The sequence below is a fragment of the Bremia lactucae genome, linkage group LG1 (genome assembly GCF_004359215.1).
Source record: "Bremia lactucae strain SF5 linkage group LG1, whole genome shotgun sequence".
In the NCBI taxonomy this organism is placed as follows: Eukaryota; Oomycota; class Peronosporomycetes; order Peronosporales; family Peronosporaceae; genus Bremia; species Bremia lactucae.
The window spans coordinates 10,501,471-10,514,549 of record NC_090610.1 but is presented as its reverse complement, the minus strand read 5'-3'; the positions used below and the strand labels follow the sequence as shown (position 1 = coordinate 10,514,549).

At 45.7% G+C, this 13,079-nt stretch overlaps 3 protein-coding genes across 3 annotated transcripts; 1 reads left to right on the top strand and 2 right to left on the bottom strand.

Annotated features, from left to right (window-relative positions):
- Positions 1–2,197: 2,197 nt before the first annotated feature.
- On the bottom strand, positions 2,198–2,936 carry CCR75_009560 (uncharacterized protein). The gene is made up of 2 exons (XM_067967599.1): positions 2,563–2,936; positions 2,198–2,498 (listed from the first exon to the last, which is right to left on the bottom strand). The coding sequence occupies exons 1-2, from the start codon at positions 2,767–2,769 to the stop codon at positions 2,370–2,372; spliced, it is 336 nt and encodes a 111-aa protein (XP_067820379.1). The 5' UTR covers positions 2,770–2,936; the 3' UTR covers positions 2,198–2,369.
- Positions 2,937–3,120: 184 nt separating this feature from the next.
- On the bottom strand, positions 3,121–5,757 carry CCR75_009561 (uncharacterized protein; the record flags this gene model as incomplete). The annotated part of the gene is made up of 1 exon (XM_067967600.1): positions 3,121–5,757. One exon carries the CDS (start codon positions 5,755–5,757, stop codon positions 3,121–3,123), a length of 2,637 nt encoding a protein of 878 aa, XP_067820378.1.
- Positions 5,758–7,954: 2,197 nt separating this feature from the next.
- CCR75_009562 (uncharacterized protein) lies at positions 7,955–12,569 on the top strand. The gene is made up of 2 exons (XM_067967601.1): positions 7,955–9,011; positions 9,081–12,569. Exons 1-2 carry the CDS (start codon positions 8,046–8,048, stop codon positions 11,874–11,876), a joined length of 3,762 nt encoding a protein of 1,253 aa, XP_067820377.1. The 5' UTR covers positions 7,955–8,045; the 3' UTR covers positions 11,877–12,569.
- The last annotated feature ends 510 nt before the right edge of the window (positions 12,570–13,079 follow it).

The window sequence follows — 13,079 nt, the reverse complement described above, 5'->3', positions numbered from 1 at the left end:
GTCGATGCAGAACTCATGCGTCTCGCACGCTGGTTCTTGCCATCGCCCTTTGGGTAGGGAGTCCTCTTACTGGGCATCTTCGCCCCAGCAGGGACCCTGGCATAGCAGCGAGCCATTATATGGCCGCGCTTGCCGCATTTAAAACAGACAACGTCTGCATTGCCCAACTCCATGGGATTGGTATCTGTCCTCTCTGCCGACGGCTTATACCAAGCTGTCGCTGAGGCACTGTTGTAGGATTGCTCCTCAACAAAGGCAATTTGGATTGCCTCTTCCATCGTCGACGGCACCTATTTGAAAAGGGCCTGTCGCGCTGGGCCATGTTAGAGCCGGTTCATAAACGTGGGCACCTCAATGTGATCCGGAATCGGACCTACGGTAATGGACGCCGACAGCGAGCGCTTCTCTTGCACATACTCTTGCAGAGATCGCTTCGCCTGTCGCGCCAAAGAAACGCGCCTAAAGCCACCAAAAAATAATATTTAAATTTTTTTTAAAAAAATCGTATTTTAGGGAAAGAACGGATTATATCGCTTACTTCGTTGTTCGGCGTCTGGTACATGGCGCGAATCTTTTCCTAAAGATCGCCCACGCAGGGAACGCCTTTCTGTCCGCCATAAGCGCCGAGTAAACCCACTCTGAGGCCTTACCGCGCAGATGCGACATGGCGTACGACACCATCAGGCTGCCGTCCTCGATGAGCTGGGCCACACCGCATTGCTCCACGGCTTAAAGTCAGTGGACAATCGTGTGCGCCGCAGTTCCATCAAACTTGGGGCGGGTCCATCCGAATGGGCCTCGGCTGATGCGGCCGGGCAGAGAGCATCTCAACAGTCCTGGTGAGAGCCTCGCCTCGAGCCTGCTCATGCCTCAGCTCATCCTGAGTCTGAGTGAGGACTCCGCCGCAGCATGGCCTTGTGCCTCGGACGCGGCCCTTCGCTGTCCGAGCACGAATGCCTCAAACTGCTCCAACTGAGCAACATGTTGCTCAGGAGGACTACTAGGAGCCTGGTCAGGGCTTGTTCACCAAGTCCCTGCGCCCTAAAGCCCTGCCACCTCCCGATGATATTCGGAGAGGTGGCGAAAATGAGTCTAATCAATTTAAGGCTCATCCCCACGTACACACGCAGAGATGCGGGTCGTGGGAAGAATTTCAAGTGCTACTAAGTGTAGGAAGGCACGTCATAATGCGGCCACGCTCTACTTAGACACACACACACTAGCACAGCGAGGAAGCGGTTTAAACTGCTTCTCTTGCGTGCGGTGAGGTAATTTTGGTGGGCGCGTAAGCGACCTCCCCAACACTCTAAGTACTCTGGTTAAGTGTCGTCACGGGAGCGGTAATCCGGCTCCTCGTGCGCACTTACCTAGTAGGAAGTAATTTTCAGACTGATTTATATTTAATCGTATTATATATAAATACCTATTTTACCAATTAAAATGTCATCTCTTTAGATAACACTTAATATGTATTGCGAGCGTATCTTTCTTGATACCTCGCAAAACGGATGACGCTAGCTGTCATCAGGTGACCTGAAAATGCACTTATCTGTCCGCAAAAGCATGGACCTCATGTGACTAAACTGAAAGATATGCATACCTGTTGATGTCCCGATCCATTTCTTGGGGGCTGCATGTGCGCTCTCCACAAGTGACGTTGAGATGTGCCCTCAATGCTTCTTTCCGCGTAAGAATGCTGACACAAACCTCTCCTTGTACACCAGCCAGGTATCATTGCAGTAGCGCACGACGTGCGCTGGGATTTCTCCCTCTTGCATTGCCTGGATGTTCCGGATTTGGTGACAACTGTTAGATTAAATCACGGTTAAGAAGCCTTCTGGAAAAGGAAGACAAAATTTTACCTGGAGTTTGTTCTGGGTAACTTTCAACAGTGGTGGCACTGATCAGAGCAATCCATGCCTTCATAAATGCCTCCCATGCTTCTGCTGTGAAGCCTGCTTTGTGCTTGGCGAGGAGATATTTTTGTTGATATGCCACCTGCGCAGCAGCATTTTGACAGGGGAGAAGCAAGGGTGTTCATTTTGATATAGTTGCTGTCACAGTGAAGGTTGCAATTTGAAGGTAAGTGTCATCCGGGTGCTGAAATTCTTACAGTTGCGTTCATTCTCTTTGACCAATCAGAAGCACAATTTTCTGTACCTTACCTTTAACTGCTGCCAATCAGAAGGGTGGATTACAGTAATCAAAATTAATTTGAAGGGTTGGTTAACGTTTGGGTGGTGGATGGATAACGCTTCCTTTAAGTAAAATGTACAAGTAAAATGCTTCAATCATTTAGTAGTTTGGTGAGTCCATTCGATATTCTTCTTCAATACAGTAGCCTCAAGAATACATCTGGTCAAATTACTCTACCCGTTACCAGCAGCTGAGACGCGCGGCACGTCGTGATGCTCCGTGAGGCTTCCAAGGTGCTGATTAAGTTCTTCAATACGCTCTCGGTACGTTTTCGATGCCATTTTTTCAATCAATTCTTGTTCCTGTGTGTAAAACACACACAAAATATTAGCTCTTGCATATAGCTGAAAGTTCCAAGATTGCAACCCTCTTCTTTTGGTGTTCGACATGTCGACGCTGTGCTGGAGTCGAGTCGTCCACCTCGGCGTCACTGCTCTTTTCTTGCACGTAAAGATGCTCTTCCTCGCGGCGCTTAAAGTCCTTGTTCTTCTTCTGTTTTTGCTTGTGCTTAGACGCCATCTTGAGCTTGCTCCCAATTTTAAGCTTCAGTTTGCCTCGCTTCACGTTCTCCATAATTTAAGCGATAGACGGGTTGGAAGGACTGCGTTTCGTCTTGCAAATATTAATCAACTTAACAAATTAAATTGGCTAAATTAAAAGCTTTGTAACGGTTCCTCAAAATTTTCGTCCCACGAAGCGTACAACAGCTTTACTCAAAATAGCTTGGCGCGAAATGTTTTATCTAGATCAATACTATAAAAAACGCTTACCAGAGAGAACGTTACCACGAATTCACTAAAGAAGACGTTTCTACAGACTGGCATCTTGGCTGCGTTTTATCTTTCACCAAAAAATTCGATGCATCAAAACAATTTAAAAATGCTTTCTTTAAATGGTGCATGCTTATTAGTCTCTTCTATCAGGCTAACATGTCGACACGACCACTGCACCAGACTTAGATGGTCGTTTGCGTTTACGCTTTTGTGGTGCATTGTGCTGGATAGTTGAGGATCGAGCAACGATGTTGTGTTTCCAATGCGCTAAAAATTGTGAAGTAGACGCGGCTTGATTACACTGTCGTTTTGAAAAAAGCCGTTCTAAATCTTTAGCAAGACTATGGTCGTGTTGAACACGGACTCGATGGGCACGGGTAGGCCCAACCGAACAGGATCGTAAGCCAGCTGCGACACCTTGCGGCAATATGCGACCTTCGCTGGCCGCGATCCACTCGACGGTGTCCTCGAACCATAGCGAAAATCGTAATAGGATCAACTTAGCGATTCCTAGCCTGTCTTTTGGAAAAATGTCCACAACTTCGCCATAGTTCCAACAACCACTTCGGTCGAGTACATCCACAACATCACCTTGTTTCAGACTCAAGGCAAATTCAACTGACGCAGCCACAGCCAACGAAGAATTATCAGCTATTTCGTGGCGTACACTATTTGCGGTCATATCTTGTGGAGCCCTCATAACCTGAAATGTTCGTGGCTGACGAGCGGGACCAATGTTTAAAGGATATAAACTTATATCATTATTAGAGGATACGGGTGGACACAGCTGCAAATAAGCTTCTTCCAGCTCTCGCGCCACAGCAGCCTCGTTTTCTATTATTGGTGCACATTGAATGCTGCACATTGCTCTCTCGAAAACCAGTTGCGCAATTTGCCAATTATACATCGATAATGATACTAGCTTTCTAACTGAAGCGTCCAGTTCTTTCGAGATTTCATCTACTTCTAAAACACCGCCAAACGATGGCAGCCTGTCGGTCATTTCGCTGTTCATTATGGTAAAATTGTGTCTGTCATACATAGCGCCACCAACGTCTTCACCATATTTATCGCTCGGGACAGCTAAATGGTCTAGTTGTTCGCGTTGTAAGCCAAGATGTCGTTGGTGATGCTGCTTTATCTCCTCTTTACATCGATTCGGGACTTGAGCTCGATTCATTGATGCGGGGTGTACAATTGATAAGTCAGACTTCTCATTGTTGCTAAGCTTCCAAATTCCTAAAGATGCTGGATGTAACTGACAAATTGGAATACTTGGCAAAACTTCCTCGTCGAATGCAAGCTGGGCTGCGGATACTTCTAAATCATTATCAACATATTTTGCGTTTACTCCTTGCTGATACATTTTCACCCGATTCTCTAAGCGACCTATCAGTTCTTGGTAGAGATCGTCGTCGTATCCATACACCAGATTGCGATGAGATTCCAGTATTTGACTTGTTGAGCTAAAAAGTTCTGTGCATCTTCTTTTCATACATTTTTTTTCAAGATGACTTTCTTCCACCAAGCAGTCGCGCTTAATTTGAGCGAGAAGATCAGTTTCTTCCCATACATCACGGTAATGACGTCCACGACGAATACAGACGGCTATATTAGCAACCCCTGTTTCTAAAGAATCTGCGAGCATAGCCTCTAAAATTGCGCGCTTTTTCACCACATTGGGCACGTTGGACCATAAATTTGAGCTCGCAGCAATATTACTCGCGTTTTCTTTCCGCCATCGAACCAAATTGTCTAGGTCGTCCTGTATCAGAGGGCTAAAGTAAGGGTCTACATCTTTCCATCGCCACGATCCACCTTCGGATGTAGACGTGTAGAGATGCGAAGCATCGGCATTAGGATAAACCGGCGATGCCGGTGCATTAAATCCCTTTTCCGCTTCAGCTCTATTCGCTGCAATACTATGCTCTGTTTTATGCGTAGGTGATGCAAACGCGAGGGGCATTTCCTGCTTCATTTTTGCGGCTAATTTGTTTCGAGGAGCTGAGTAGCTCAACTTCTTCCTTCGCTTTCGCTTTCCCATGGTCCTAGACGTTGTGTTTGTAGTAGGCTCCCGAGCTGTCACCGATGTAAGCGTTGGAGTTATATTTCTTGGTGTTGACAAATCTGACGTCGCAGCAGCAAAAGCCGCTGTTGTAAGCTCGTTCAAAGCATTTTGCAAATTATCTGTAATGCGAGGCGGATGCTCTGGCTGCGATTCCTCAGCACTTCCGTCGCTTGAAAATGGGCAAAGTTCTATAGGCACTTCATCTTGATGAACGATGTCAACACTACATAAAGGAATTGATAAAGGTCTTAATGCCGGCAAAGATGTCTTCATGTCAGTCGTACAACTTGCATAGACTGCCTGTCCCTCCACATCATCACCGGTCGGCCTTAAGTCATTTACGGCCTTTTTATTGTTCTGTTGCTGCACGTGCAATTGTTTGTTCGCTGTAGCAGATTGAACAGTTTCGCTAGTTTCTGTGTGTTGACTTTTCTTATTATTTTGAAGCGGTCTTCTTCGCTTCAAAATTTCTAGTTTTTCTTCACACGAATTTTTTTGCATTTTAAAGCCAGCAGCTTTAATATTTCCCGGACGTTCTTGCTTTGAGTCGCCCTGCGTCCAGTGTTGCTTCCTTAATTTATCCCACATACCTAAGTTCTCATCAGAATGATGGTCCGTTGGCGACTTGTTCAGTTTCTGAGGATTTTGCACTCCAGCAATTGTGGATTCCGCCTCCGGGGCAGAGTCAGCGACACCTTCCTGAATTGATGCGCTGCCCATAAGCGGTAATATATATGTTTTTCGCTGCGCAATTGCTCTCTTTGACAATTTAAGTTAAATCCGCCCGCGCAGCGCGCAAGGCTGGAGCGGTTTGGTCTCGGTTGACCGTGGGAAAGGCTTCTATTATAATTCTACTCAAGTCAAAAAGTCATCGCGTATTGAAATAAGAGTCACGATATATTATTTTCTAAGTACGGTTTTAGACCCGCGCTTTCTTACTTAAATTCGACTCATTTGCATCGGTATCTCTGCGCTTGTGCACTGAAGCATTCACCGACTCAACCATTTCAAAGTCTTCGTCACCATCCTCATGAAGCTTTTGAGCTCTGACAGAACCTTTAAGTGTCGCGAGCTTGTTTTCATTCTCTTTTGGATATACTAGCTCGGCAATGTCGCCACCTAGTGCAAAAAGCTCCATTGAATCCTCTTCGAATTGAGCTTCGTCACGGTGCAGCACGCGAATGTTGCAGCAGAATTCTTGCGAAAAATCTTCAATGGACACTGTGGTTTCGTGGCAAATGCCTTTGCCAGGTAAATTTACGAGTTTCTTATCCAAATTTACGGCTAGACTCGTCTCGGCGTCCTCGCCCTCTTCGTAAATTGTGTTGGACCCGATCGAGATGGTGGGCTCATTCACTCCCAGCTTTTTCTTCAAAACTTGTTCCACCAAGTCACGCAGAAGCATGTGATTCGTATCTACGGCTAGCTCGACCGTGTGCTTAGAGCACACGTAGCATTGAGAGTTGGGCTTCTCGAGATCGCTAGGCTGAAGAAGCACACCGCGAGCATTCCAAGAACGATTGCAGTTCGTATACTTGCATGCTTTTCCGACTGGCTGTGCTGCCTGCAGAATACGGAATGCCTGTAGCACCTGAAAACCTGCCACAATTGCATTAGTCGTGGCGATAGCTGGAATGATGTTGCCAGCAATACCCTTGCAGCAATATAGAGACTCCATTTGAATTGAAAATACAGATGCGCGCAAGTTTGCAGCTGCCGTAACAAACTCCATTGCTATTGCGTCGTCCTTGTCAAACTCGTAACTGCCCAGGCTGGCACGAGAGTGCTCGCTCTTTAACATGCGGACAATACAAGAAATAAAGCGAGTTGCGCACTCAGAGACATTCCACACATTGCGAGCGTTCCAGATCTCCCCATCGCCTTTTTTCTTCGCTTCGGCTTCATCATTGAAACTAATTGCTTGCACCACGTTTGAGCCAACAATTTCTTCCAGCAATAAAGGCTGCGGACATTTGGCCGCCGCCTTGTATGTCTTCATTTCCAGTTTTTTCTTTATTTCTAAATCGAAGAGGCCACGAAAGACGCCGCAGGCATACTCCTCTAGCTTTTTTACGTCATCAAAATTCATGTTCGGTGCTCGCACGCAAAGACGAATAAAGGTATTGTTGTCTTCATTATTCGGGTCCTCCCACAACATCGAGTCCTCTATCTTGCCAAAAAGAAGTTTGTAACACTCCTTCGCCCACACTATACAATGCACCATCTTCTCAGGGGTGCTTCGAATTGTACATATCGGGTACTGCTTCTGAGTGACCTTAGGCGCGCACTCGTAACACTCAGTCTCGCCCTTCATGATAACAGATACCTGGCCCAGATATCCAGTGGTGCCACTTTCAATGAGAGGTATCTTGGCGGCAAGGCACAGACGATTAACGTGCTTTCGTGCGTCCACATTATCGAGAGCATTGAGCACGATTTTAAACTTCTTAAAATACTCGAGACCAAATTTACTGCTTTTAATGTTGCCGTGATGAGCCTTAATTTTGGCGCGTGGGTTAAATTTTTCGGCGATCTCCTTTGCCACCAGTGCTTTAGACTGGCCAACATGCAACGATTGAAAAAGGAATTGTCTGTTTAGGTTCGACACGTCGATTGTGTCAAGGTCGATGAGCTCGATATTCTCAAAGCCACTTAACACCAAGTTTTTAATAAGTTCACAGCCGATACCACCAGCACCCACCACGAGAATTTTTGCGCTTTGCACCTTGTTCTGCAGATTCTTATCCTGAAAATAATACAGTAAGCGCTACACACACGCATTGATAAAGCTGTTTCGTACCATCAAGCCTTCTGTAACGACGTAAACTCAATGGATTTAAATGTTAGTGTGTGCCACGTGAGTTAATAAATCCCGCGTCTTGCCTCCCCCTTCGTCTGCACGTACAGCTGCATTATAGCAGGCATAAGAGCACCGCCTTTCGCCCCGCTTTATCCCGAGATCAGACCTATAAAGCTTACACAAAGTGTAGGCGGAATTTTTATCAGCGATGGAGCAGCAGGACGCGCTGGTAGACGCGATCCGCGCCATCATCGGGCCCCGTGACATCTCAAGCGAACGCATCCTATCGCTGCTAGCACTAGCGGACAATAATCCAAATAAGGTTGTAGACTTATTCTTCCATACTGAGACTGAAAATGGCGCCATCCAAACGACCAACGACGTAGAAGGCTCGGACGAAGAGGACGGAGATGGCATGAATTGGACAGAATCTCCCGTGTTATCTAACAACCCGCTTACTGAAGAAACTGACACTACTGGTGCGAATCGTGCCAAATGGACGAGTCAAGCTGAAGAGCTCAGTGGACTTTTGGGTGGAGAAGTAGATCGCGAAATTATCTTGAGTCTTCTCAGCAGCGCCGGGAATGATTTGAATAAAGCGGTGGAAATATACTTTTCTGAGGCTGGTGCGGAAGCGCGCTTTGAAGAAAACGACGAAGCTGAGGAAGAAGTTACTAATAAGATTGAGTTGCCGCGAAATGTCTTTATGAGCAGAATGGAGAATGAAAAGTATTCACCGCCATCCTCTGCTTCTTCAAAGACAACTTTTTCGCCGTTAGATGAAACGGTGCAGCTGTTGCTGCATTCGCCCTCAGCATCGCCACAAAGTGTACCAGCATTGACGCCAGTCGATTTACCCCAACTCGCGCCATTTTCATTAGCTGTTGTACCTACATCGCCTGCTGAGGATAGAAGGGTTGCTACTTCAGCGCTTATAAGGCGGAGCGAAGAAGAGTTGCTGTATGGACCTGAAACATATGAAGTAATTATGTCGAACAGTAATTTCTGCTGGGAGATTTGCAATATTTCGGGACGTGCTGTAGTTCAACAAGTGCAACCTCTTGGCCCTGCAGCAGCGGCTGGTATTCAAAAGTCTGATGTTCTGCTATTTTTTCGCGATACAGTTATAACCAAAGAGAACTGTGCTGCGGTAGTACAGCAGTTGTTGGAGGAGGTGAGTTGTATAATTGCTTTGCCGAACTTTTCTCTGATTCATGAGTATTAATAGTTTTTTGTGTTTTAGCGTGTTACTATTCCATCGGTGCTTCGTTTCCGTCGTGTATCAAGCTTCGCAGCTACCGCGACGTCATCACCCGCGCAAGATAGTGATGGCGATATTGTGATGGCTTCGGCAAATACGGATGCTTCTACATTTTTGGAATCTGTTGATCCTAAGTATGGTCTTCAAGTTTTATGCAAAGCTGTCGAGTCCATGCAGGACGCTGTAGCTGGTCCAGCCACAGTGGAGCTCAAGGTTCTTGTTGATTTGCTGTTAAAGTCTGATTTTAATTTAGACCGCGCTGTAAACATGTTTTTGACTGAGGACCGCATTGTAAGTGACTTTCGTGGAATCGTTGGCTCTGAATGGAACATTGATCAGCCCAATGCTACAGTGATGGAATCATACGCTGCTTCTATTCCGGCAGGGCCACTTGGGCTTACGGTTGAAAACATTTTAGAGCGAACCATAGTAGTGGATATTAAATCTGGAGGAGCTGCAGAGCGGGCAAATGTAAAACGCTCGAGCTGGCTTGTTGGTCTTAATGGCCAACGAGTGACGCACTTGACGCATAAAGAAACATTGCGCCTGATTGAGACTGCCATTCGTCCTCTGCAGCTGCAGCTCGTCCTTATCCCTCCTAAGGACTACAAGGCCCTCCGCAGGCAACTTTCGATGAATATTCGCCAACAAAAAACTGAACGTCCGATTCCAGAACAGGATCGAATGTCCTTCCGCGTATTTCAATTGAAAATTCATCAGGGTGTGCTCGTCTTCCCAAAAATAGTGACGAAAGCTCTCTTTCACTACCTCAGCACAGAAGAGTATCACCCTCCAACGACGAATTCGCAATATCCAAATCCGCTGGAGAGGTTACTACCAGAAAATGAATATTGGGACGCTGCTGTGTTGAAGGATATTTTGGCTATGGAAGAAGAACGTGTTGGTGAAATGTGTGCTGAACGCCGATTCTTGCTTAACCTATTTGCCTCCGTCCACGACTATGATGATAAGGGCGAAAGTATTGTTATTCGGACAATCCAGTTCCTTGGATGGCTTGCGGTGCGCTCAGCAAATATGCATAACATAGTAAAAGCTAAGGAATCACAGAGTAGTAACGGTAGCGGAGGTAGTATACGCTGTCGTTACGAGCTTCTACTAGCAGTGCTTCTTCACATACTCGAGAGCTTGTCGATTATTGAAAATCATGCTACGTGGGATGTTATGGTGAACGCGCTGAAGATGCTTATTCTTTCATTATCAAAAGATGACATAAACAAGCTACTAGTTCCGATGCTTTCGCGGCTCAGTGTAAGCTCGAGCCCCACAGCGAGAATAGTGCCTGTGGCACTTCTTTCTATGGTCTATCCGCATGTTCATGGCGATGTGCCCGTTCAGCTTCGAGGTATGCTTGACCGCATGTGCAACGATGACAACCCCCTCGTCCGTCGTGCTGTAACTTCTATCATTGGCGACTTAGCAGCAGCTGGTGGGTCGTCTTTGGCTTCTTGGACAGTACAGCTGCTAGAGAAATCGACGGCTGATAGTCATGACATTGTTCGAATTTTTGCTGTAAAATGCTGCATAATTCTTGCCAATACTTTGCGTTGTCAATTTAGCAAAGATCAAAACAAGTCGCAGGAAGAGACTGAGCATGAATTACGGCTGCTTTACTGCCAGATAATGCCAATGGTTAATACATACACCTCGGACTCATCATGGCAAGTTCGGTTGGAGACTGCGCGAACCTTACCTGCGCTCTGTCGAGCATTTGGTGCAGAGTACACTGACGTTTTTGTTGATCATTTTGTGTCAATGGTTGGTGATCCTACCGTGGAAGTTCGCCGTGCATGTGCTGTAGGGTCCTTTTATCTTGGAGAGGCACTGCGAGATATCGCATCACAGCAAATGCCTGCTTCAAAATCGAATTGTCAAGAACTTAATCAGCCAAATCCCGAATTCGCCGACAATAACTCCCACTTTTTGATTGCTGCACAATTTAAGTTTGTACGCAGCATTTTGCCGGCAACGTATACGCTTTCAACTGATGTTTCGATGGCAGTTAGACTGTCATTAGCTCGATCCGTTGGTCGCTCGCTGCAGTATGTCAGCAGTGTTTATTATGATGAATTGGTGCCTATATTTACGCAATTTCTGGATGGAAGCCAAGAGGCAACTGTTAGGGCATCACTATTAGAAGAGATGGCGCGTTACTGCGACAGTTCGTCGGATACTGTGATAGCCATGATTTTTCCTGCCATCGAGGCCCTTAAAACCTCAATAAATTGGCGTGTACGTGTAAAATTTGTTCATTGCGTAGCTGCCTGGGCCGAGCGTGAAGATGGTGCAACACTACCCGGTGCGTTCGCGGATGCATGTCTAGAACTCCTCGGTGACACAGTCAACGAAGTTCGCTCAGTGGTTTGCGAAGCACTTACCCCTTTGGGAAAATCTTTAGGTAGTGAGTGGATGCTCGAAAAGTGTGTTCCTCGTGTTCTACTGTGCCTCCAGTCCACGTTTCGTGGGCGGCTTACTGGATTGCTGGCAATTGAGCTTATTGCTTCGGAATTGCAAGAAATGGATAGATTAAGAGACACTATTGATATGGTGCTGGAGCAATGTAAGTCAATGACAGCGAACCTGCGTTTTCGTGCGCTGCGAACTCTGGGGCAAATTGTACCCAGACTGAACGACCCGGTGACTACTAAAAGCATTCTAGAGTTTGTTCGCCCTCTAACTCTTGTGGACACAGAAGCTGACCCTGATGTCCGTGAGGCTGCTGAAAACACGCAGAAACTTTTAGAGACCGTGCTGATTTAGGGACGTACTGATTAATTGGAATCTGGCAAATTGCTAGCTAGACCTGTTTTAGATGTTGTTAAATAAATGCCTACTTTAATGTTTTGTATGAAATGAGTTTCTGGCGTATGGAAAAGGAGTATTGTAAAAAGCTTTTTTCCATCGCGCAATCGCAAATCATTATGGATGACAACGCGTCAATGAAATGCGTATAAAACGTAATTTAAAGAAAACAGGTCAAAAATATAAACAATTCTCCCAACGATAGCAACTTCAACTTGCTTCCAGGACTGCGCTTTTAGCAATATGCGGGCCACTCCGCAGCGTAGTGGGTACACGTTCACACAGCGACTCCTCATCATGATAGAGGTCACCACGTACTTGAAACCAGACTTGAAGGCCGGATTAACTGGTCCAAGAACAGAGCATAACACAGCATATGAAAGCGCGCCCCCTATGACGGTTTGAGCCGCTTTGCTCGTCGTGAATACCTCACGCGTTTGCTTGGCAGTTGCACACACCTCACAGATTGATGTCGGTCGTTGCACCTGACCTTGACTCCGGCCGTCGTCTCTGCGACTTGGTAAAAACTTTTGAGGAGTGCCCGAGAAATCGTTTTTCTTACCCAATGCAATGTGCGGGTCACTTCGGAGTCTAATGCAATTATTACCTCTCGGGATGAGTGCTTCCCGGCAATTTGTTTCGAACATTCCGTAGTTTACCACGAGAGTTATCTCTGTAAACTGAGGGTCGTTTTAACTTGGACTGTGCTGCTTTCATGACAGCACTTGGCTCTTTTGCCTCACAATAATAATTGTGAACGCGGACAAATATAGAAAGACGAAGGTAATTTGATTAGGATATTAAATACGAACGGCACTCGAACATATGGAATGTTTCTTAGGCACGAGTTCTGTAACGGGGTGTATCGTTACATGAAATTAACAATAAAAGACTGTTAATTAATATTATCCAAAAGGTAGATAATATTTGGAGGAAATTACTTTAAATAGTAATTTCCTGAATTCTTATCCATAAATAGGTATAGACCATTATATCTATTTATTCCGCAGACTAATCAGCTGTAGAAGTAATCAAAGAGAGTTACGAGATAAGATAGATAAGAATTCATTTACATGTTTAGTATTAGTTTATAGTTAAGACAACATTTACAAAGATAGATTAACAAGACACTTAACTATATTAATACAGTTTTCATTTTAC

Coding starts and splice junctions, on each gene's coding strand:
- CCR75_009560 (XM_067967599.1), bottom strand. CDS start 2,769: ATGGAGAACGTGAAGCGAGGCAAACTGAAGCTTAAAATTGGGAGCAAG. Junction 2,499..2,562: donor TCGAACACCAAAAGAAGAGG/GTTGCAATCTTG, acceptor TTTTACACACAG/GAACAAGAATTGATTGAAAA.
- CCR75_009562 (XM_067967601.1), top strand. CDS start 8,046: ATGGAGCAGCAGGACGCGCTGGTAGACGCGATCCGCGCCATCATCGGG. Junction 9,012..9,080: donor TACAGCAGTTGTTGGAGGAG/GTGAGTTGTATA, acceptor TTTGTGTTTTAG/CGTGTTACTATTCCATCGGT.